The 24,083-nt window shown below is 47.0% G+C and overlaps 1 protein-coding gene across 1 annotated transcript in view; it reads right to left on the reverse strand.

Moving 5' to 3' along the window:
* The window catches only part of LOC138267071 (uncharacterized), a 69,824-nt gene that overhangs the window by 29,687 nt on the left and 16,054 nt on the right, over positions 1–24,083 (reverse strand). Inside the window, exon 5 of the mRNA XM_069215919.1 lies at positions 3,954–4,028. Within this exon, the coding sequence (XP_069072020.1) occupies positions 3,954–4,028 (75 nt within the window). The remainder of the gene's footprint in view (positions 1–3,953; positions 4,029–24,083) is intronic.

Raw genomic sequence — 24,083 nt, forward strand, 5'->3', positions numbered from 1 at the left:
CCCTTCCGTAGCCGTGAAAAGCAGACTGAGGAGGGCGAGCAGCAGCTGAGAGGCCCAAGGACTGAGCCGTAGCCATGGGCTCCTTAAAGCACTTGAGCGCAGAGTCTGCTTTGTCTCCAAAGAGATGAGTGCCATCGAAGGGCATGTCCATAAGCGCAGCTTGGACATCCCCCGAAAAGCCAGACGTCCTTAACCAAGCGAGGCGCCTCAAGGCCAATGTCTATGCAACCGATTTACCCACTAATTCGGTCGTATCCAGTCCACATTGTATCGTGAACTTGGCTGCGTCTCTCTAAGCTGCAACAGCTTGAGAGAGAATGGCCCGGGTCTCCTCCATGACCTGTGGCAGCACCTGCGCAACCGTGTCCCATAAAGTATTGGTGTAATGGCCCAAAAGGCATGCAGTGTTCCTGGACCGCGATGCCAGAGTGGAGCAAGAGAACATTTTCTTCCCAAGTTGATCCAGTCTTTTGGATTCCCTATCTGGCGGTGCGGAAGGGAATGTGCCTGGGGATGTAGATGCCTGTGTAACCAAGCTCTCAGGGGTGGGATGTTGGGTCACGAATACTGGGTCATTAGGCACAGGTCTATGGCGGTAGGTGATTGTCCTATTAACAGGAGCCCCTTTGCTGGTTTGGAACAGGAGGTTGGTCTTGATGGCCACAGAAGGCAGCTCGAGGCCCAGGACCTCGGCGCTCTCCTCACCACCATTAAATGTGCTGCTCCCTACTCCGTAGCCACGCTAGGGAGTGAAAGCGTGCCTGCATCAGGGTGTCAAGACAACTGGCTTTATATACCCAGGTCCTGAGCCCCATCCATGGGGTCATCAAGATGGTATTCTAAAGGGTCCAGTGACCCCTCAATACTGTCACCATACCCGTACCCATAAGAATAAGGGTCAGGATCCGGCAAAGGGAGGGTCAGAATCGGCATCTAGCCATGCTGGTCCGGCTCCGTGTCAGCAATAAGAATGGGATCGATGCCGACCACAGGTCCGGATGGCATAGGAAGCGCCAACGTCTGCACCGTCATCGGGGAAGGTTGCGGTAGCACGACCAATGCCAGTGCGGATCCAGAAACAGATCCCTGGGTGCCTTCCAGGGCCGGGGCTGAAGCTGCCGGCATAGAACCAAAGGGGCCTCCTTCCAATCCCCGTTAAGCCCAAAGGCGTTAAAGCAGGGTCGTACTGTCCAAAGATAAGGCACATGGCCTTATAGAACTCATGGAGTTAGGTAAGGGTGGCTCTGGCTCCCTGAAACTCGGGGAGAGACAGAGCTGATCCAAAAGTAGGCTCCAAGGATGGCGGACTAGATCGACGACACTCCTTTTCCTGCGTCGTGTCAGCCGACCGACGGGGTGAAGCTGAAGAACGTTCGCTCTTCTTCCTCTTCTCCTTATGCTTACCTGAGCATCCCGAAGATTTCAAATTGGGCAATAAACAGTGTGGGCTCCGTGAGTGGTCTGTGGAGCTTCCTCTTGACAAAGACCGGGAGTGATGAGGAGCCAAGCGCCGGACCGCTCCCTTAAAGCCTTTGGGTTCATAGCCCGGCACTCGGACACGACTTTGGGTTGTGGTTGCGCTCCAAATGCCAAAGACACATAAGGTGTGGATCTGTCACAGACAACATCTGATGACGGGAGTCGCAGGGCTTGGACCAGGTCTTCCGTGACAATATCTCAATGCACCAGAATGTCAAAAAAATCTTCGCCAAAAGTCAAAAAGTGACTGTGGGGTAGCTGTTCTTCAGATCTGGGTGTTGTCTGGTGCGTAAAGAAAAGAACTGATGTCAGCACACCAGGGTGGTGCCTATATTTGACCCACAACATCATATCCGACGATCACAATGCCAACAATGAACACAGAGTCGACCGACATCACCTAACGGCGCGCAGGTGTGCTGCTCAAGGAAAAATCTTGAGATCCAGACTGACACCTGGGGAAATTGTAAGGTAAGGAATCTGCAACTAAAAGTCTCTATCTGATAAGGTCATTACAATACTTTAAATATGTTGGAGGAAATCTGGCAGAGAGCTTCAGCAACCAATCATCTAGGCAGTGGGAATCTTAAATTACACACTAGGTATTAATTTTAACGTCACTGTGAGAACACTCTTCTTGTAGTTTAGATATCACCTTTGGGGTAAAGGATACACAAGTCTGAGAACACAGGCAGAACCATATCAGCTTGCAAAAACATTTCAGAGGGTCACAAACCAAAGAAATAACTATCACTGCCTTCTGAAAAACCTCAGTTTGGCTTCCATAAACACTTGAAAAGGGAGTGGTGAGGGGCTGACCTTGTAAGTTCAGAACAAGCCAAAGCACTATGTAGACTTTCTCATTAGCTTCTCCTTTCAACAATAAAAGGATGAAGCTGACTGTTTGTGGTGTCATCTTACAGGGCAAGGGCTTCCAGAAGCATGGAATTTCTGAACTTACTTTCAGATAAGCTGGCATCAATTTGGAATCCCATTAATAAACTGCTTTCTTTACAAGAGACATGCCTAAAAATATCAGTTTCCTATCAGAAATCGAATTAAAAAGAAAGGGAGTAAGAACATTTGTGGTTCTGGATACCGGTCTGCGAAAGTGCGGAAATACATCAGAAACTCTGTCGGACGTTTTTAAACTTGAAATGTCACTCTGAGTAAAGCCACGTGGTGCCGCTGACAACACTGCAGACCTCCTTTTTCAAGATCTAGTCTGGAACTTAGAAAAACAGCTCTTGTAAGGAATCAGAAGGAGCCAGTATCCCATTAGAAATCTTATTTCAACCCATCCAGGTACCATCCTAACAATCAGTAGCTAGTGCTCCTTTGTAATCACTCACTGTCCATAAAGATGCAATCACCAGCAGCACAACTCCTCTTGTTAAAATGTCAAAATCTATAGTAGGATCTATCAGTCTACAACTAACATCACAACTTAGTTAAAAACAACCTAAATATGTAGTTCAAAACTTCCATTAAATAGCCTAAAAAAATCCTTTCAAACCATATAAATCCTAAAACAAATGGGGACAATAATTGAGATCATAATCAATTAAAATCATTAGCAGGTGTCTCTTCTTTTTTAAAGATAATTTGTTTTTACAATTCCTAAAGTTTAAAAAAAATTAATTTAGTTTTGGGCTTTTTATTTTTACATTAGAGACATGAAATTATAATCCAATCCAGAATATTTTTTCATCAAGAGACATAGGCCCTCATTACAACCCATTGCACCACCAACAGGCTGGCGGTGCAATCTTGTTTATTTTGACCGCTGCGGTCGCACCGCCGGGACCGGTGGTTTTCCGCCACGGTGGTCCCGGCGGTTGTAATCCGCCAGGGCAGCATGCTTGCAGGGATTATGAGTCCCCTTTCCGCCAGCCTTTCCATGGCAGTAGGAACCGCCATGGAAAGGCTGGCGGAAAGGAGAGTCGCGGGCCCCCTGGCACAGCCCCACACAGCTTTTCACTGTCTGCCCAGCAGACAGTGAAAAGCGCGACGGGTGCAACTGCACCCGTCGCACGGCCGCAACACCGCCGGCTCCATTTGGAGCCGGCTCCCATGTTGCGGCCCAGCGGGGATGTCATAATGGACACCGCGGGAGTGCGGCCGCACAGTGGTTACAACTTGGCGGGCGTAATGAGGCCCATAGTTGTGTGTGGTTTTTTTTGTGAAAAAGGGCTTTGTATATTATGGTTTTGTCACCAAGCCGGGGTTGCCAAACTGATTCTTAATGGTGGATTTGCTGGAATTTCAGGTACAGGTATTACACACAGCAAGAAGGCTTAAGCTGCAGATTGCAGGAGGAATTCCACATTTCACAGCTGTAAAGTGCTGAGGATCACAGACAGAAAAATAATGTCTCTGGGTATAGCTCTGTTGTTTAAGGGATAGGTCTGTATGATGCAGCTCAGAGAATGCATGGTATCATCCCTTATGAATTTCATGGGTTGGCGACTCACATCACTGTCTAGAATGGCAGAGTCCAGCAGGTCAGGAAGGTGCTCCTCAAGAAGATGTTTTGTGCTGGTTTTTGGCTGTGGATAAAGCAGATACAAGGGATAAGAAAAAGGAAAGTGTGTCATGCAGTTGTGGAAGTCGACATATGAGAATAAATCTTTATATTGTCACTAAATTTCATGAATATGGATCTCCTCATTCACGCTTATGCTGGAATGCCATGCATGTAAAAATCACTTTCTAAACATAGTTTTTAAACATCCGTTTTTTTCCCTTAAACATTACTGTCTATTGTAACCAAACCCAACTAAAGATAAGCTGAAGTATAAAACAGATGAAAATTGTGTGAGACAAGCAGCAATTGCATCAAAGAAGAAAGAAATGTTATTTACCTACATCCTAGTTCTCTACCACAGATCTAGTCTTATATAATTTGGAAATTGTGGTTCTGTGCATTAGTGGGATTGCCATGAGAACAACTTAAAGTATTTAATTTCAAACCTGAAAATCCACTTAAACAGAGAACATTGGAGAAAGTTTTCGTTATTGTTAGGTCTGGCATTAGTAAAGGCATTTTGGATGGGCACTCCTGCAAAAGGCACCGTGGATGCAGCCATTCATGCGCATGCGCTGGATTCTGTAAATGTTTTCCTGCTGCTGCATGACAATAGTTAATCGCAGAGACTATCCACCTTGCAATCCCTTGCTTGGACAATGCTCGGCATTTACAAGGAGCACTAAACACCACAAAAAGTTGGTTTGATCGTCTAAATTGCTTAGTTCTATCGATATAAAACTTCATGCACCTCTGAACGTCCAAAGAATGCAGAGCTTCCTCCGCCAGCGTTGATGGATTTGGGAAATATGACTTAAGTACCACTGGCTGGTTAATATGGAAATGGGATTTAGGTATAAACTTTGGATTCGTCCGTAAAATTACCTTGTCTCTCTTGAACTGCAAGAAAGGGTCTTGGATAGTGAATGCTTGAATCTCGCTCACTCCTCTGGCTGAGGTAAGAGCGAGAAGGAGAGAGACCTTCCAGGATAGAAATTTTAAATCTGCCTTGTGAACTGGCTCAAACGGTGGTTTCATTAATTGGGACAAGAACAAATTAAGCTACCACAATGGAGTAGGAGGCCTGACTGGAGGGAAAGACCTGAACAGTCCCTTAAACAGCTTTATGACCCTTTCGGACCACAAAGTAGGTATGTTATCTGCACGCCTCAAGCGGGAAATCCCTACTAAGTGGACTCTAATCGAGGAGATAGCCAAACCCGATCTGGCCAGAAGGAGAAGGTAAGGCAGAATTTGCTCTGGCGATGAAAAGAAAGGATGCACCTGAGCTTGTGTACACCATGAGCAAAACCTCTCCCACTTCAGACGATAACATTTGCTGGTACTCTCAGCTGCAGCTCTGGCGAGGATGATTCTACAATCCGAAGGTATATCTAGATGTGCAAACTCATGGTGTTCAGGAGCCAGACTGTCAAGTGAAGGGAAGTCGGATCTGGGTGGAGAATTTGACCTGCGTTCACTGTTAGCAGGGATAGAATCACTGGTAAAGGGATGCTGTGGTTCTGAGAGAGGAGAAGGAGCTCTGTATACCAGAACTGGCAAGGCCATGCCGGAGCAATCAGAAGAAGCTTGCAGCGTTCGTTCTTGATCTTTGCCAGAACTCTAGGTATTAGGGGAATGGGAGGACAGGCGTAAGCATAAATTCCTGACCATGCCATGGAAAACGCATTCCCCCAAGAGCCCTGATGGTGGTTCCGACTTGCAAAGAATTGGCATTTTGCATTCTGCGGGGTGGCGAAGAGATTCAGGTTTGGTTTTCCCCATAGGGAGAAGACTTGGTTCAACACTCCTTGATCCAGCTCCCATTTGTGGTTCGGCGGTCGAGACCTGCTCAGAGAATCTGCTATGATGTTCTGTACATCTAGGACAAGTTCTGCTCGAAGGTTTACTGCTGACCGATAGGCCATTCCCAAATGCACTGAGATTCTCTTAATAAGAGCAGAGACCTGGTTCCTCCCTGTTTGTTGATATAATGCATTGTTGTAGTGTTGCCCATCCGAATGAGTACTGAAGAACCTTTTATCTTTGGAAGAAATGCGCAAAGCGCTAATCGAACCGCTTTCAATTCGAGGTAATTGATGTGAAAAACTCTCTGATGTGGTTTCCATTTGCCCCTGACTCGTAGGTGCTGGAGGAAGGGGCCCAATCCTTCGAGAGATGCATCTGTAGTAATCACCCACGGAGCTGGTTGGGGAAGAAAAGAAAGACCCCTCGATAAGTGAAACTCTTGAGCCCACCAAGTCAGAGGTGATATCATGGGCTTCGTTATTCGGATGACATCCTCTAAAGACCCTCTGGACTGTGTCCACTGAAGGTCTAGCTGCTCCTGCAGGGGCCTCATTCTGAGACGATAGAATGGTACCAGTGGAATGCAGGATGACATCATCCCCAAGAGGCGAACTGAAACATACTATCTTTTTCGTAGGCGCCTTGCAAGGGATATGAGCTTTTTCCGTCTCTCCTCTGTAGGAGTGGCATTGTTGGTGGAAGTGTCCAATCTCACCCCTAGAAATGTTCTTCTTAAGGGCTGGAAGGCTAACTTGTCGCGGTTGACTGTTAAGCCTAGACTTGTGAACAGCTCGATGCAGGCGCATGTGGATTTCAGTGCCTGAGACCTGGACTTGACCAGCCAATCCGTCCAGATACGGGAAGACTTGATGGTTCTGCCTTCTGAGGAAAGCTGCTACTGGAGCCAAGTATTTGATAAAGATTCTGGGGGCCGATTTCAGGCCGAAGGGTAACACTTTGAACTGGAAATGGTCTCCGGCTACTACAAATCTGAGATATTTCCTGTGGGAAGGATGTATAGGGATATGGAAATATGCATCCTGCAAATCGAGGGTGGACATTGAGAAGGGACAGGGTGATCATACAGAATGATTGTTTCTTAAGATAAGTATTGCGATCCCTGAGGTCTAGGATTGGGCGCCAACTCTTCCACTTCTTTCAACAAGAAAGAACCGAGAGTCCTGATGTGGAACTCTCTCTATAGCTCCCTTGAGAAGCATCGACTCGACTTCCTGCTTGAGTAAGTGCAAGTGCTTTACCCTTAGAGGGAGGGGAGGTCTTGCAGGAGGGTACTGTAAGAATTCCAACATATGGCCAAATTGAATGAGATTCAAGATCCATTGGTCTGATGTTATCTTTTGCCAAATGTGAAAGTAAAGAGAAATCCTTCCCCCTAGGCTTGTATCCAAGGGAAGGTTCGCAGCCGGAGACACCAGAAAGTTATTGTCTGCATCCTGTGTTCTTCGCTTGCCTTCCTGCTTTTCCTCTCTGCGAAGGTCTCGAATAAGCCGCTTGCGAAGGCAGTCTCTTTTGGAACTGGGAACGAAAGGACTGAGAAGCCACGGAGACAGAGGGGTATCTATATTGTTGGAAGCCTCCTCTATATGATGGATGTAGGAAGTTGGCTCTGTATATACTATTTCAAAGTAAGAAATAGTGTGCACAGAGTCCAAAGGTTCCCCTTAGCGGTAAGATAGTGGCAAAAAGAGAATTCCAATGCTCTATTTTAGTGGTAGTGTGGTCAAGCAGTAGGCTTTTCAGAGGGTAGTGTTAAGCATTTGTTGTACACACACAGGCAATAAATGAGGAACACACACTCAAAGACTTACTCCAGGCCAATAGGTTTTTATATTGAAAAATATATTTTCTTAGTTTATTTTAATAACCACAGGTTCAAGATTTACAAGTAATACTTCAAATGAAAGGTATTTCACTCAGGTACTTTAGGAACTTTGAATAATCACAATAGCATGTACAGTTTTGGCACAAATGGCACTAAGCTATTTTAAAAGTGGGCACAGTGCAAAAATCAACAGTTCCTGGGGGAGGTAAGTAATTGTTAAGTTCACAGGTAAGTAAAACACTTAAAGGGTTCAAAGTTGGGTCCAAGGTAGCCCACCGTTGGGGGTTCAAGGCAACCCCAAAGTTACCACACCAGCAGCTCAGGGCCGGTCAGGTGCAGAGGTCAAAGAGGTGCCCAAAACACATAGGCTTCAATGGAAACAGGGGTGCCCCGGTTCCAGTCTGCCAGCAGCTAAGTAGACGCGTCCTCGGAGGGCAGACCAGTGGGGTTTTTTAGGGCACTGTGGGGGGGGGGGGGGGCACAAGCAGGCACAGAAAGTACACCCTCAGCGGCACAGGGACGGCCATGTGCAGAGTGCAAACAGGCATCGGGTTTCAGATAGGAATCAATGGGGAGACCCGGGGATCTCGTCAACGATGCAGGCAGGCAGAGGAAGGGGCTCCTCGGGGTAGCCACCACCTGGGCTAGGCAGAGGGTTGCCGGGGGGTCTCTCCTGCACTGGAGTTAGGTTCCTTCAGGTCCTGGGGGCTGCGGGTGCAGTGTTGGTTCCAGGGGTCGGGTCCCTTGTTACAGGCAGTCGCGGTCAGGGGGAGCCTCTGGATTTCCTCTGCAGGAGTCGCTGTGGGGGCTCAGGGGGGTCAACTCTGGCTACTCACGGGCTCGCAGTCACCGGGGAGTCCTCCCTGTAGTGTTAGTTTTCCGCAGGTCGAGCTGGGGGCGTCTGGTGCAGAGTGGAAAGCCTCACGCTTCCGGTGGGAAACATGGGGCCTTCAAAGTTGCTTCTTTGTTGCAGAAAGTTGCAGTTTGTTGAACAGGGCCGCTGTTCTCTGGAGCTTCTTGGTCCTTTAGATGCAGGGCAGTCCTCTGAGGCTTCAGAGGTCGCTGGTCCCTGTTGGATGCGTCGCTGTTGCAGTTTTCGTCGAAGTAGGGAGACAGGCTGATGGGGCTGGGGCCAAATCAGTTGTCGTCTCTGTCTTCACTGCAGGGCTTCAGGTCAGCAGTCCTCCTTCTTTAGGTTGCAGGAATCTGTCTTCTTTGGTTCTGGGAGCCCCTAAATACTGAATTTAGGGGTGTGTTTAGGTCTGGGAGGGCAGTAGCCAATGGCTACTGGCGCTGAGGGTGGCTACACCCTCGTCGTGCCTCCTCCCTGTGGGGAGGGGGCACATCCCTAATCCTATTGGGGGAATCCTCCTCCTACAAGATGGAGGATTTCTAAAAGTAAGAGTCACCTCAGCTCAGGACACCTTAGGGACTGTCCTGACTGGGGAGTGACTCCTCCTTCTTTTCCTCCTTATCTCCTCCAGCTATGCCGCCAAAAGTGGGGGCAGTGGCTGGAAGGGCAGGCATCTCCACTAGCTGGGATGCCCTGTGGCGCTGTAACAAAGGGGGTGAGCCTTTGAGGCTCACCGCCAGGTGTTACAGTTCCTGCAGCGGGGGGTGAGAAGCACCTCCACCCAGTACAGGCTTTGTTCCTGGCCACAGAGTGACAAAGGCACTCTCCCCATGTGGCCAGCCACATGTCTGGTGTGTGGCAGGCTGGCAAAAACTAGTCAGCCCACACTGGAAGTCGGGTATGTTTTCAGGGGGCATCTCTAAGATGCCCTCTGGGTGTATTTTACAATAAAGTGCACACTGGCATCACTGTGCATTTATTGTGCTGAGAAGTTTGATACCAAACTTCCCAGTTTTCAGTGTAGCCATTATGGTGCTGTGGAGTTCGTGTTTGACAGACTCTCAGACCATATACCCTTATGGCTACCCTGCACTTACAATGTCTAAGGTTTTGCTTAGACACTGTAGGGGCATAGTGCTCATGCACATATGCCCTCACCTGTGGTATAGTGCACCCTGCCTTAGGGCTGTAAGGCCTGCTAGAGGGGTGACTTACCTATGCCACAGGCAGTGTGATGTTGGCATGGCACTCTGAGGGAAGTGCCATGTCGACTTAGTCATTTTCTTCCCACCAGCACACACAAGCTTGCAAGCAGTGTGTATGTGCTGAGTGAGGGGTCCCCGGGGTGGCATAAGACATGCTGCAGCCCTCAGAGACCTTCCCTGGAATCAGGGCCCTTGGTACCAGGGGTACCAGTTACAAGGGACTTACCTGAGTGCCAAGGTTGTGCCAATTGTGGAGACAAAGGTACAGTTAAGGGAAAGAACACTGGTGCTGGGGCCTGGTTAGCAGGGTCCCAGCACACTTTCAAATCATAACTTAGCATCAGCAAAGGCAAAAAGTCAGGGGCTAACCATGCCAAGGAGGCATTTCCTTACAATGGATACCCCTGACCTCTAGGTCCCCGAAAGGGCTGTCTTTTAAACTGAAGCGTGCCAAGGGACTTGGCTGTATCGGTATTCCTTTTTATTGATTGAAGTGTGTCACCAATGTGCTTCCCGAATACGGCTTCGCCATCAAAAAGAAGGTCCAGAATTTTGTTTTGAACCCCAGGCCTAAACAAAGTTGCCCGGAGCCAACCCTGCCTTCTTAGAACAGCGGCTCCTGCCATCTGCCGGAAAGCCGTGGTAGCGATATCCATCGCACAGTCTATAACTTCAGCAGAAGACCTCTCACCCTCTTGCAAGACTTTCTTGGCTTCCAACTTAGAGTCCTCTGGCAGCTGATCTAGGTAGGGAGCAATGTCCGCCCATAGCGTTCTATCATATCTGCCCATGATAGCCAAAGAATTAGAATCTCTTATCATAAGCGAAGCCATCCGAGAGAGACGCTTCCCAATATTATCGAGCCTTCTACCCTCCTTGTCCAGTGGAGTAGAGATTGGCGCTGAAGGGTTTCTGGATCTACGTTGTGCAGCCTGGGCAATGACTGAGTCCGGTATGGGATAGCCCGTGAGGCAGGCCAGAGAGTCTTCCGGGGCCTTATATTTCTTGTCAAGGCAAGGCAAAACCAGGGTGACAGTAGCGGGGTTCTTCATTACCTTGATGCCCTCATCCCATATATAGTCCACAATTGGCATCGACTTTACACTATTTTGAAATGGCTCTTTGAAATCATACAGTAAACAGTCCGTCTGCTTCGTGGGCATGGGCAGCTCAAACCTCTTTGCAGCCCTTTCCAACAAATTGTGAAAACCCCCGATGTCACCAGGAGGGGAATCCATTGGAACCGGGAAGGGTGAGAACCGGGTAGGAATCTGATAATCATCCCACTTAGTTATGGCATCTGGCAATTCCCCCTCCTCTCTATCATCGTCCGATGAAGACCGATCCTGTGTTGGAATTTAAACTGGTGTCTGTGGTGGGTCATGCAATGGCTGGACCCCCGGATGAACCGGAGTAGAAGGAAAAGGCACAGAGGGTGGTATAAATAGTTACTGCACTTCCGAGCTGGCTGGCGGAACCCATCTGTAGTCATCCAACATTAGCTGTAAGTCGGCTATGAGTGATCCCGGCAAAGAAACCATCTGCTCCTGATAGGGATGCTGCTGTGGTTGGGAATAAAATGAGTGCGGATCATGTTGAATGTCCTCCTCTAGATCCTGACACTTCACATGCAGTTCTGATGGGCTATGCGCAATCCCAAACGGGCCCTCATCCTCAGAATCTTCCTGTTCCAAAAGATGTGTAGGTGCCAACGCTGATACCCTACTTGGAGATGTAATCAGTGGCAAGAGTAAATCAGACTTCTTATGTTTTTCAATCATTGTCGACGGCATCGCCGACGAAAGCAGCACTGGCGACGGAGAAAGTCTCGTCGACGAGGAGGCCGACGACGGTAGCACCATCGTTGACGGTCTCACCAGTAGCATCGTCGCCGGAGAAGCAATGGGTACACTGATCGTCGACGAAGTGACCACAAACGCCGTCGACGAGGACGTCGTCGATATGAGCATCATTGAAGAGGAAGCAGCCGTAGAGACAGTGGATGTTGTCGTAGTCAACGACGAGGCTGTAAACACTCCTTTCAACGTCGACAATGCCGTTGTCGCAGATTTTCAGGATGGCTTTTTAAAGACATGTTTTACCACAGGAGGTGGCGTTGGAGGCTCAGAATAAGCTCTTTTGCTGCATTCTGAGGAGACAGAACCTTCTTTAGAAAGTCTTTTGGAAGAAACAGAACTCCTGTGTGGATAACTGGAAGGACTGCCAGCTTTAGAAGACACCGGTTTTGTCTTTTTATGAGCTTTTCTAGGTGGATCCTCAGAATGGTGACGTTGAGGAGATATGCCTCTTTTTTTTTTTTTCTCTTGATGAGGAGGAAGACTCCTCACTGTCAGAACCAGACACTGGGTTTGATCTGGATTTCAATTTCTGGATCCAAATCAGTAGCCTACCCTCTCTGTCCTTGAGGGTTTTGTTCGAAAAGGTTCTGCATACCTTGCAGTCTTTGGCTACATGGTCAGGATAGAGGCAATAAATGCAGCCCTTGTGTGGATCTTCAAAGTGAATTAGTAAGGTAGTAAACACAAGCTTTATTCGGTCAACATAACCATCAAAGCAGCCGTAAAAACAATTTTTAAAAAATAGTTAAGAACATAGGGGAAGTTTAAAAGTCATCCGACAATTGCAATAAAAATATGAACACTCCCACTTCATGTACACAGCATACTTATTTACAAAGATTTAAAATTCTTAAGAAAGCGAATACGTATATACCAAGCAGCCACAAGGAGCTTGTTAACCGCAGAAATTAAAATGGTTGAAGTGTCACTTTTCAAAATCCTTAAAGCAGTACAACATTGTCTTATGCCCAAATTCCGGCAAATTGTACAAATCCACTTGCGCCGAGGAATGGAGTATGCTGGGCAAAAGAACATAAAATGTTCAACAGATTCAGTAGTTACAACAGGCAGGACATAGGTCAGATATTAAAGACGGGCCCCAACTACCTGTTAGGGACAACAGCGGTAGACATCCAAAACAAAAATGAGCATACCGACTCTTCCCCAGTGTATCAGGTATAAGATCTACATATGGTTTGTATTGGGGGTACCACTTAAAAACAAGAAATTGATCAGTCAGCCAACCATGTGATGTACAAAGGAAAAGATCGTTTTTTTTACATAAGACCCATAAGCAGCTTTCAGAGTCAATTTATGGTTTCTCCCTAAATTTGGGGGATTCTAGCAATAGCTTTCAAGCCCCAGAACATGGAACCATGGAATGGATACTAAATTTGGTCTTCTTAAAAGGTCGAGAAGGGAGTCCCTATATACAATGAGCTCAGAGGTGGTCCAAATCCTTACCCAAAAGAATAGGGGTCTCAGGGCTATCAGATCAGCAATGCGATTAAACCAGTGATCCAAATAAACCGGGATCAGGGGTGTGCTACGAGAGCACGCAAGTATGGCTCTAGCAAAATTATTTTTACCCACAGACAATCTATTTCTGTTATAAAACCCCCAAACCTCGGCACCGTAGGCTGCCGCGCCCTGCACCTTGGCCAAATAAATCTTGATGGACGGAGATACTACTTTTGTTATAGAGCTTTTACAAAAATGCAGAATAGCGCCCGCCCTATGCTGAAGAAGTACTGCACTTTCATTGATCTGGTCCTGCCATTGTAGATTATTTGAGATCCACGCTCCCAGGTAGTCTATTGAACTGACCTTCCTTAAAGGGGGCCCGTCTAGAGTGATAGTACATTTCCTAATTGGTCCTGAACTAAACAGCATTAGTTTAGTTTTGCTAACGTTCAATTCCAGGCCAAAGTCTGCACAATATAATTTAAACCTATCAGCAAGAGTTTGAAGACCCATAGGGGTCTTAGAGATAAGTAAAGAATCATCTGCAAAAAGTAAAATAGGAATTTTCTGCGTGTTTAGGGAGGGGGCATCGTTCTGACAAGTAGACAATACTTGTACCACCTCATTTATAAACAAGGTAAATAGGGTTGGGGCCAGAACACATCCTTGGCGAACCCCCCTCTGGATGGGGATATGTTCCTTTAGTTCTCCCTGGTTGCCCCATCTCACCTGAGCATATATATTCACATGTAACCGTTGTAATAAGTGAATTATGCTATTAGAAGTACCCATTCTATGTAACACTTCCCAAAGTTTTTCTCTAGGGACCATGTCAAAAGTGGTCCACAAAAACGACATGAATTTTGCTTGGCAAGGACTATATATTTCCAATATAGAAGCATCAGCCTACAAACCTGGTTACCGTACTGGTTTTTGGGCGAAAACCCGCCTGTAGTGGGGATAGCACCTGATGATCTTGAACCCAGCTTAATAGCCTTCCCAAAAGCTGTTTAGCAAAAATATTTTGAAGATTGTCAATAAGGCTAATAGGTCTATAATTAGCTGGGGGCTCTCAATGCCCTTTTGATGTATCGGAATTATCTCAGCCCCTTTCCAAGTGCTCAGAATTGGGCCCCCAGCTGCGATTTTGTTTGAAATCAAGTTTATGTACCAGGACCATACTGTTGGTTCAGATTTATAAGTATCCCCCGGAATCTTATCCGGCCCTGGCGCTTTGGCAGATTTTAAGGAGATGATTGCTGCTATAGTTTCCTCCATGGTGAAGATAATTGGATCAACATAAGTAGAGCATTCTAGTCCTGGTTCAAAGTGAAGTATTTTCTTCCCACAGGTTTTACAGGCTCTAAAAAGGCTTTTTTTTAACCTTATCTGACATGTTGAATTTTGGCAAAATACAATTCTCCTAGGCTAAGTAAGAAGATGACACCTTACTTGGCGAAGAAATCCTCTTTCGTTTGAAGAAAAACAGTAGAGATAAACTTCTCTGGAGATTTGACTGAGCAGTGCTCAATGGAGACCCCCCCAAGCACGACGTGCAGTAGAAAATCTGAGGGAGTGGAGCTTCTCGCAGGAGGGTTCTAGAGGGAGGGGAAGCCTGATTGGCTAGGACTTGCTTTGGTCCTTTTTGCTCAGAGACAAGAATAGGCAACTAAAGTGAAAGCCTTTGGGCATTTTCTCATTGCAGTAACTTCTATATTGCTGTTTTGATGTACCGGGGGCTCCCATCTCGACGACTGGGAAGGATTCAAGCATCTGAATCTATGAAAGTTCCAATACTGGAGTAAGAATAGTTTATCTGTAACTCCTGTTCTCTCACAGGGGAATTTCCATAAGTCAAAAGCAACCCTTCCTCCTCCTGGGTGGAATGGACAGAGGTATCCTTGCAATCTTTATATGACCAATATCACCTTCAAAAAGAACTGAAGCAACAGCCACCTGCTGGGCATGATGGGTTATTGGTGCTGCCTAGGTTCTTAAAGGCACAGTCTCTATTTTAGAAATATAATGGCACCCTATGAGGCTACTCTGTCCCACTCTCCCTCATCTCAGCCATAAAAAGGGGTTTGTGAAGGAGATTTATACTGTTTCAAAACATCTTAAATTATACTTATGTTTAATGTATTGGCCCTTTTTTGATTTCATGATGAAGAATTGGGCCATTGTATATAACCTGCATTATCTGACTGTCTCAAGTGTTTTTACAGGCCTTCGTGAAGAAAGGCGAAAATCTCTGTGCGCTGGGATCCTGCTAACCAGGCCCCAGCACCTTTGTTCTTTCCCTAAACTGTTCCATTGCTTCCACATTTGGCACACCTCTGGAACACAGCTAAGACCCTTGTAAAAGGTACCAGTGGAACATTTCCATGTATAGTCATAAGCACTGAATAGAGTAGCAAGGCCATCCCCACATAACGCTGTGGAGAAGACAGGTTTATTTAGACAGTTTAAGCAAACAGATTTCTTAGGGAGGCCTGCCCTGCTTGATTATCTGCTCTAGCATCAAAATCTAGGCATAAGTGCTTGATGAAGGTATGTACTGATTTCCAGGTAGCTGCCTTGCAAATTTCTGGAATCGGGACGTTAAGCGGTAAAGCAGCAGTAGCCGCTTTACCGCTAGTAGAATTAGCATTAGGTTTAGCTATTAGTCACTTACAAGCCAGTGGGAGCACAATAAAATACATGAAACTATCCATCCGGAGATGGCTTGTTTGGAAGTGGCTAATCCCTTGGGGACAGAACCGTAGTTAATAAACAATCGGTTCGTTCAGCAGAAATTCCTTTTCTTATCAAGCTAAAACGTCAGAACCTTCCTAACATCCAGTGAATGGAGCGATCTTTCTGCTGGAGAAGAGGGATTCTAAAAGAATACCAGCAATGAGATAGTCTGATTGCATTGGAAGTCTAATACTACTTTAGGAAGGAATTTTGTGTGAGTTCTCATAACTACTTTGCTAGAAAGAAAGATAGCGTAGGGTTCGTGAGAATATAGTGCTTGTATCTCGCTCACAGGGCAAGCTGATGTAATTGCTATCAAAAAATCTGCTTTCCACGTAATGTGTTGTAGGGAAGCTTTGTAGATGGTTTCAAAGGGATCCCGCATAAGTCGAGAAAGCACTCTATTGAGTTCTCAGGGAGGCAAGGGGTGGCTAATTGGAGGGAAAACCTTCTTCAACCCCTCTAAGAAATTCTTTATGACAGGAATTTGGAAAAAAGAGGTTTGTGACGGACATTTCCTGTAGGCAGTAAGAGCTGCCAAATGAACCTTTATGGAAGAGAATTGCAAGCCAGATTTAGCCAAGTATAGAAGGTATGGTAGAATCACATCCTCTTGGCAAGTAGTCAGGTCCACGTTCTTAGAGGAACACCATATGCAAACTCTCTTCCATTTGAAGGTGTAAGCGGAGTGAGTGGAAGGCCGCTTAGCCAGCTTGAGGATCTCCATGCAGTCTTGTGGCAAGTTGAAATGCCCATACTTTAGGAAAGTACCCTCTTTTCGAGATTGTTACCCCCACATTTTTGGCCTCCTGTCAGTGTGTTTTTGACTGTGTTCACTGGGATCCTGCTAACCAGGACCACAGCGACTGTGCTCTCTCCCTCTAAATTTGGTTGTTTCTGACTTTCTGCAACCCACAAATGGTGCCCCCATGTAAGTGTCTAGTATATGGTACCTAGGTACCCAAGGCATTGGGGCACCAGGGGTTCCCCATGGGCTGCAGCATGTATTATGCCACTCATGGGAGCCCATGGAAAATGTGTCTGCAGGCCTGCAATTGCTGCCTGTGTGAAAAGGTGCAGCTTGGTGTTCCTATTTCCTCCAGCTCCCCTCTACAGATTCCACTTACCTGGGTGGGAGGGTCTGCCTTTCGCATTCCATTTACTTAGTATATGGTTTGATCTCCCCCTAGGGTCTCTATTATTTACTGTTATTTCACTGTTTTCTATTGCTTTCTATACCCATTCCTGATTACTAATGTGTACATAATAGTGTGTTTTCTCACCTGCTGTATTGCCTATACAGTATTTTAGTATTTGTGTTACCATAATAAAGTACCTTTATTTTTGTAACACTGTGAGGTTCTTTCATGTGTTATAGAGCTGTGTGACTATAGTGGTATTGCATAAGCTTTGCATGTCTCCTAGATAAGTCTTGGCTGCTCATCCACAGCTACCTCTAGAGAGCCTGGCTTCCTAGACACTAACTACACCTCACTAAAAGGGCATACCTGGACCTGGTATAGGGTGATAACACCATAGGTGTTCAACCACACACCAGGCCAGCTTCCTACACATACTGCACTAGCTCAGGAGCCATGCCTCCAAATTCAAGGAGAAAAGATTGGGGTGTACCATCTGTCCTCCGACTTTCACCAGTAGGTCTGGCCTACATTACAGCTTAAGATGTGGACACTGACTGGTGAAGAAGGTCCGGGAAACCACCACTGCCAAGTCCACTCTGCAGCAATTAGAATCATCTTGGCTTTGGAGTGGGACAGCTTGATCAGGACTGACGGGATCAGGGGAAATCGGTGGAAAAGCGTAGAGAAAGCTACATAACCAATCAATCCACAGGGCATTCCCCAGTGACTCTGGATGGTGATACCTAGAGGCGAAGATTCTGCATTTTGTGTTTTCCACTGTGACGAAAAGGTCGATAGAAGGGGAGCCTCACAAGCAAAAGATACTTTGAATGTCTTATTTGTGCAAGACCCACTCATGATTTTCGTTTATATCTTTGCTGAGAGCGTCTGCTTGCACATTCTGTACGCCTGGGAGGTGAGTTGCTGTGACACAAGTTCCTGACCAAAACCCATTTCCAAATTGCCTGGGCCTCTAGTGACAAGGCTCTGGACCTGGTGACCCTTGCTTGTTCAGGTAGTACTTGGTGGTTCTAGTGTCCTTCTGAACAACCAGGGTATCTGTGGTGAATGATGGGTGAAAGGCCTTGACTGCTAGATGAACTGTGCAGAGCTTGAGTAGATGGATATGGTATGTCATCTCTCTCTGAGACTATTAGCCTTGAACATGGAGGGGATCCATGTGGGCTCCCCATCTGAAAAACGATGCATCTGTCACAATGGTTTGAGAAGGGACCTGTTGGTGGAGTGGCACCCCTTGAAGGAGAGACTGCTTGGACAACACCACCACCTGAGGGATCGTATCGCATGTAAGAAGATATGATCTTGTCCACCCAGTTGCCAATCATTTGCTCCCACTGGTCCTCTAGACACTCCTGGAGAGCTCCATGTAGAGGCAAGCACTGGGAGTGAGGGAGATTCAGGAGGCCACCGAAAAGAGATGAGACTGCTCTGAATGTTGGATGAAGCACGATTAGCGAAATTCCTCCGAAAGACACACCTTTGTGTGAATGGTGTCAATGGAGACCCCTAAGTAATGCAACATATGTCCTGGCATTGACGTGGAATTGTTGAAGTTGTCGCGAAGACCAAACCGATGAAGGAGCTATCAAGTCCAACTGAAATGCAGTTAGGCTTTGTGAAAAGTGAATGTCTTTATTAGCCAGTCATCTAGATCGGAGTAGAAGAAGATTTGGTGTTTTCTTAGTTGGGCTACCACAACAGCCAGGCACTTAGAAAATGTTCTGGGTGCTGACCTGAGGCCTGGCCATGGAAATGTGGCAGTATGCATTGTGGAGCAAAGCCAATCCCCTGATGAGGTTGGGGATATATTTAATGTAAAGCCAACATCTTGAACTTCTTCTGAATCCACTTGTAGGTGACTTTTAGATCGATGATGGGTCGAATTTATGCTTGTCTTTCCTTTGTACAAGGAAATACCTGGAGTAAATGCCCTTCCCGCGTTGACTGTTGGGAACGGGTTTCAAGGTTTTGGGGCTGAGGTTTGCTTACCACTATGGGAGGGTTGTTGGGCAGAGTGACCTCTTGACTTCTTGTGCTGTGGTTGGTAAGATCTCTGTTGTTGTTGAGATCTACTTGGAAGCCACTGAGAGGTTTGAACCCTCTGTGCGTGATACAGACATTGGTAAGGTCGGAACAATTTGTGATTGTAGGAAGCTGGTGTGGTGGTCACCTATGGTGTTTGCACCTTATACCAGGTCCAGGCAACCCCTATTAGTGAGTCAGAATCTCTAGGAAGCCAGAGCTCTAGTGGTACCTGTGGTGAGCAGCGAAGATGTCTCTAGGAGGAGTGTAAAGCACTTGCAATACCACAGCAGTCGCACAGTAATTTATCACACATGAAAGGAACCACAGTGTTGCAAAAATAAAGGTACTTTATACAGTAACACCAACTAGATTACTTATAGGCAGACCCCCAACTGGAGGTAAGTACACACTATATATACACATGGTAAGTATTAGGAATCCGCATAGAAAAACAACAAGCATTGGTAAGAAATAGCAGAAAATAGCTAGGGCCCAATAGGGGGGCCAAACCATATATTAAAATAGTGTGACCCTCAGCAACCAGGAGAGCAGTGGTAACCTACCAGCTCTTTCTAGAGACTTACAAGGGGACTTGGAAAAGGAAGATTGCAAGACCAGGACCAATTCAGTGGAACCCAATGGTGAATTCTGGAAGAAGAGGACCTGCAACAAAAGAGAACATAGTCCAGTCTACATAGGAGAGTCCAGGTGCGGCAAGAGCCACTACCCACCCTTCTGTGGATGAAGTTCTGGGTCGACGAGGGAAGATGATGATCAGCTGTGGAGCCCAGGAGCTGCAGGGAGGTCCCTTGGAGTCATGCAGATGATGTCCCACGCCGGGTCACAGATGTTCAGTGGTCAGGAGGACCACCAACACACCTTGGCAAATGCAAATATGGGCATAAGAAGCCTTACAGAGCTGAAAAGGACCAGCAAGTTCCACGGGACTTGACCCTTGGAGGGGAGTCCTGGCTGACAGTAGTCAGAAGAGCCAGCAGAAGCAGTTGAACCCCCACAGGCAACCCACTGGCAGCAGGCACAGTAATTGCAGTGAGGCCCAGTCAGCACACCTAGAGAGGAGTCCCAAGTTGATGGAGCAGCAGAGGAGAGACTGTCCTTGCAAGGATGAAATGCTGGAACCCGAAGCTACTTGAAGCCTGAAGATCCCTTGGAGCAAGAGTCAACAAGCCCACTTCACTGACCAGCCGCTAACTCCCGAAGCAGTCACAACTAGACCTGACGACACACTGACAACCGTGAGGACAAACCCTGCAAGTGTGCCAAGCTTGGTGGCACTGCGCCCTCCAATGGTCAAACCGTACCAAGACCCTGGGTATTGGTCAGCTAACGTCAAACACCAGGAAAACCAGCCCGCCTGGGGCTGAAAAAGGACCAGAAGGAAGCCCCAGTCGAAGGACTTAAGGAACACCCCAGACCTCCCACCAGAGTGCCCCCTTGTCCTGCAAAGGACCCTTGAACCGACTTACCTCCAGCTCCAAAAGGCATGTTTGTGCACAGCTCCTGGCTTACCGAAATGCTCCGCACCCGGCTGTCCTGTGGCCTGCAATAAAGAACTTTCTGTGCCCTAAGGGTCCCTCACCCTTTGCAACCTCGACACTCCAAGGGGACCCCAAGGAACCACCTCTAAACTTAACTGTGCAGCCTTTTTCCAAGTGGTCCCTCGCATTGGTCCTGCACCAGCTCTAGAGAACTTTCACCGCTGCTCCCACTGGAACCGGTAGCCGCCCAGACTTCTCCAGCTGGCAAGTGTGCTCACCAACTACCTCGACCAACCTGCAAAAGAAGAACTTGTAAACCAACTGTACGATTTTATATGTATTTTTAAAGGTGACTTTCCATTGATTTCTATGGTGCATAATTACACACAAAAATACTTTTTATTCAATTCAATTTGAAATTCTCTCAAAAAGTACTAAACCAATTTTGATAATCTTGGTCTTAAAAATTACATAAATATCAGAAGATTTTTTTATAAATTGGTCTACAGTTATTCCTTTGAGGGTGTGAGTTGCAAGATTGATACTGCGAGTACAACAAATGCTTTGCAGTTCTCCGAGATTGGCCTAACTGCTCAACCGAGCTACCTTAAAATTAGAGCATTAGGTGATCTAGTTTTTACCCCTGTAAACCAACATGTGGTTGCCCGGACCCCCTGCACAGTGTGCCTAGCTTTGCACAATACATGGAGGGCCAGCCTCCTACAGGCAACACACCTTGGGATGCCTTGGGATGGTGCATGCCAGGTGAGGCTACTCCTACCCTTTGTTTGAGCTTTCTACCGTTGCTCCCACCAAAAGTTGGGGTTTGCAACAGGAGAGGCCATCTTGTGCTAGCAGTAGGCCTCGAGTTTCAAGGCGGTAAGCCCTTTGAAGCTCACCAGGAGGACAGTGCACATTTGTGAGGGAAGGGGTGCTAGCACCTCCACCCAGGAAAGACATTGTTCTGAATTCCAGAGAGCAGGAGCTCTCACCCAGAGGTTCAGACTTGTGTCTGGAGATGGCAGGCTGGTTGGGACCGGCCAGCAACCATGCCAGAGTAGTTAGCGTTTGCAGGGGGCACCTCTAAGGCGACACCTGGGTACATTTTATAACAAATCCAATACTGGAACCAGTTTGGATTTATCATTCTGAGTTGTTTGATACTGCAACAAAGTGCTAATTTCCCACACAACTGCCCCCCCCAGCCCACAGACCAAGAGACTCAGCCAATATCTGGGAGAGGCTTCCTAGTCTGTCCGACGAGGAAGAGAAAGAAAACAGGCTGGCTAGCTTGAGGGCCTACTCTGCCTCTCATCCTACTGTCCAGGTCATTCTCTCTGGGAACCGACACTTCAACAGCTATAGGACCCAATTTGAAATGTCTTATACCTGTACTACCAGTGTCTGCAGTTTTCCCTTCTGTCATGTGGTTATAGGTGTCCACCTCTGCAATCCCTATCTTAGCAGGGGTAACCCCTAGCTTACCTAAAGAGGCTACCCATAACTGGAGAAACTCCACCATGACAAACTTGGTCAGTGGGGCTAACTTACTATTTGGTATGGGGTCAGACCACTATGCCAAAGACTAACACCCAGCAGAGGCCACTGACAGCTGTCAGTGCCCAGAACCACACCTTTAGCTCCATACCCACAGGGGACAGGGCTAACCTACAGGCTTCTTTGGGTTCAGGGTGCCTTTCTGCTGTAAGAGATTGGGGGATCTCTACATCCTGCAGCAAACCTCCTCCTTTCACTCTCTTTTCTGTCAGCCGATGTGCCACCAACTCAGGCTGAACAGGTGCCTGACTAGTAAGTCTTTCTTGGGGGACAAGCTGGGCTTCACCAGTTCCAACAGTGGAGTTCTTCCTTAATGGAAAACCTCCTTGGCTCTCTGGTGCCTTAGTTAAAGGTTGCCCACCTTTCGTTTCCTTTTGCTTTTTCTTCTGGTGCCTACTTGCACTTACTGCTGGGGCAGCACCTCCAGAATCCTTGGGAGAAGGCTGGCACTGGACCAGTTTCTCTTTTGACCTCTGACCAACCTCTGGGTGGTCATTTCCAAGTAGACAGTCAACGGGGAGGTGTGTACTGACTACCACCCTTCTCCAGCTAAGGGATGTATCTATCTCTATAGGCACTACAACTACTGGCCTTTCAGTGACTTTCCCTGGGATAAACTAAACCCTAGCAGTCTCTCCTGGGAAATACTGGTTTGAGAGTACCAGCCTGTCATGCACAATTGTGTGACTGCCACAGGTGTCCCTCAGGGCATTTGTTAGGATTCCATTCACCAGTAGGTGATGGAAGTGTCTACTCCCCTCTGGAAGCTCCAACTCACATAGGGGGCCCACTTTCCAGTTAAAGGCTATGAGGACCTCCTCATCTGAGGAGTCATCCCCCAATGGCTACACTGGTTACTCCTGTGGGCTTACTACTTACTAGTGGGTTTGTTTTTGGAACAAGAAGGGTCCTTGGTGTTGTGCCCTATCTTTGACAGGTGTGGTATCATGCCTTAGTGGCATCCCAGGTTTAACCCTGGTACCCACCTTTGGTTTCTGAGGTGTCTTTGGATCAACCCTCCTGGACAGATTTTTGGGGGCCGAAGGACTCCTTTATTTCTAGGGTGTTTAATTTATTTTTCTCTATGAGGGGCTTCCCCGACTCTCTTTTTGGGCACCCACTCCAGTTCTAGGTTTGGACACCCTAGTTTTCACCCAATAATCAGCCTTCCTCCCAAACTCTTGGGGGGTAGACTGGCCCCAAGTCTACTAGGTACTGGTGCAACCTGCCATGGACACAATTACTCAAAAGATGTTCATTCATCATTAAATTGTACATCCCTTCATTATCTTGTACTTTGTTGCCTTCTAACCAACCACCTAGCATTTTTATTTTGAGTCCCCCAGAATTTTATACTGTATTCCTCAGTGGTAAATCCAAAGCTCTCAATCAGGGTACCCTTCATGAGGTCACAAGATTTAGCATCTCTTTCATTCAGTGTCAGGAGCCTATCCCTGCATTTTCCTGAGAACAATTTCCATAACAGAGTGCCCCCAAAGTTTTCTCTCAATTCCACATCCAATACAGGCCTATTTCAAAGTCAGAAAACCATTTGACTGTATCATCCCCTTCAATTAAGGGAGTGACGACTCCTTTTGGGGGTTTGATAAACAAGTCACTTACCTTCGGTAATGCTTTATCTGGTAGAGACAATCTAGCTGCAGATTCCTTACCTTTGAATTCCCTGGGATCAGCTTTAAATCTGGAATTTTTTGCTGAGCAATACCCTGCGCGCGCGCCGTCGGTGGCGTCATTCGGATCTGCGTGCGTTTAGCTCCGCGTGGCGTCATCAGCGTCAATGGAGCAGTCTGATGTCACAGTCATCTATAAAGGCACCACCCCAGCGTGCATACCTCTGTTCTTTTACCCACTAACTTCTATGCCAGAATTGCAGAGTCATGGATAGAACCAACAGTTTGTCTGTGCAAAACTAGCGACCTAAAACAGATTAACCCTACTAGACATATTGGCAGAGCGGGGAGGCATGGGTGGGTGTAAGGAATCTGCAGCTAGGTTGAGTCTGTACCAGATAATGCATTACTGAAGTTAAGTAACTTGTTACTA

This window comes from Pleurodeles waltl, chromosome 12 (assembly GCF_031143425.1).
Source record: "Pleurodeles waltl isolate 20211129_DDA chromosome 12, aPleWal1.hap1.20221129, whole genome shotgun sequence".
In the NCBI taxonomy this organism is placed as follows: Eukaryota; Metazoa; Chordata; class Amphibia; order Caudata; family Salamandridae; genus Pleurodeles; species Pleurodeles waltl.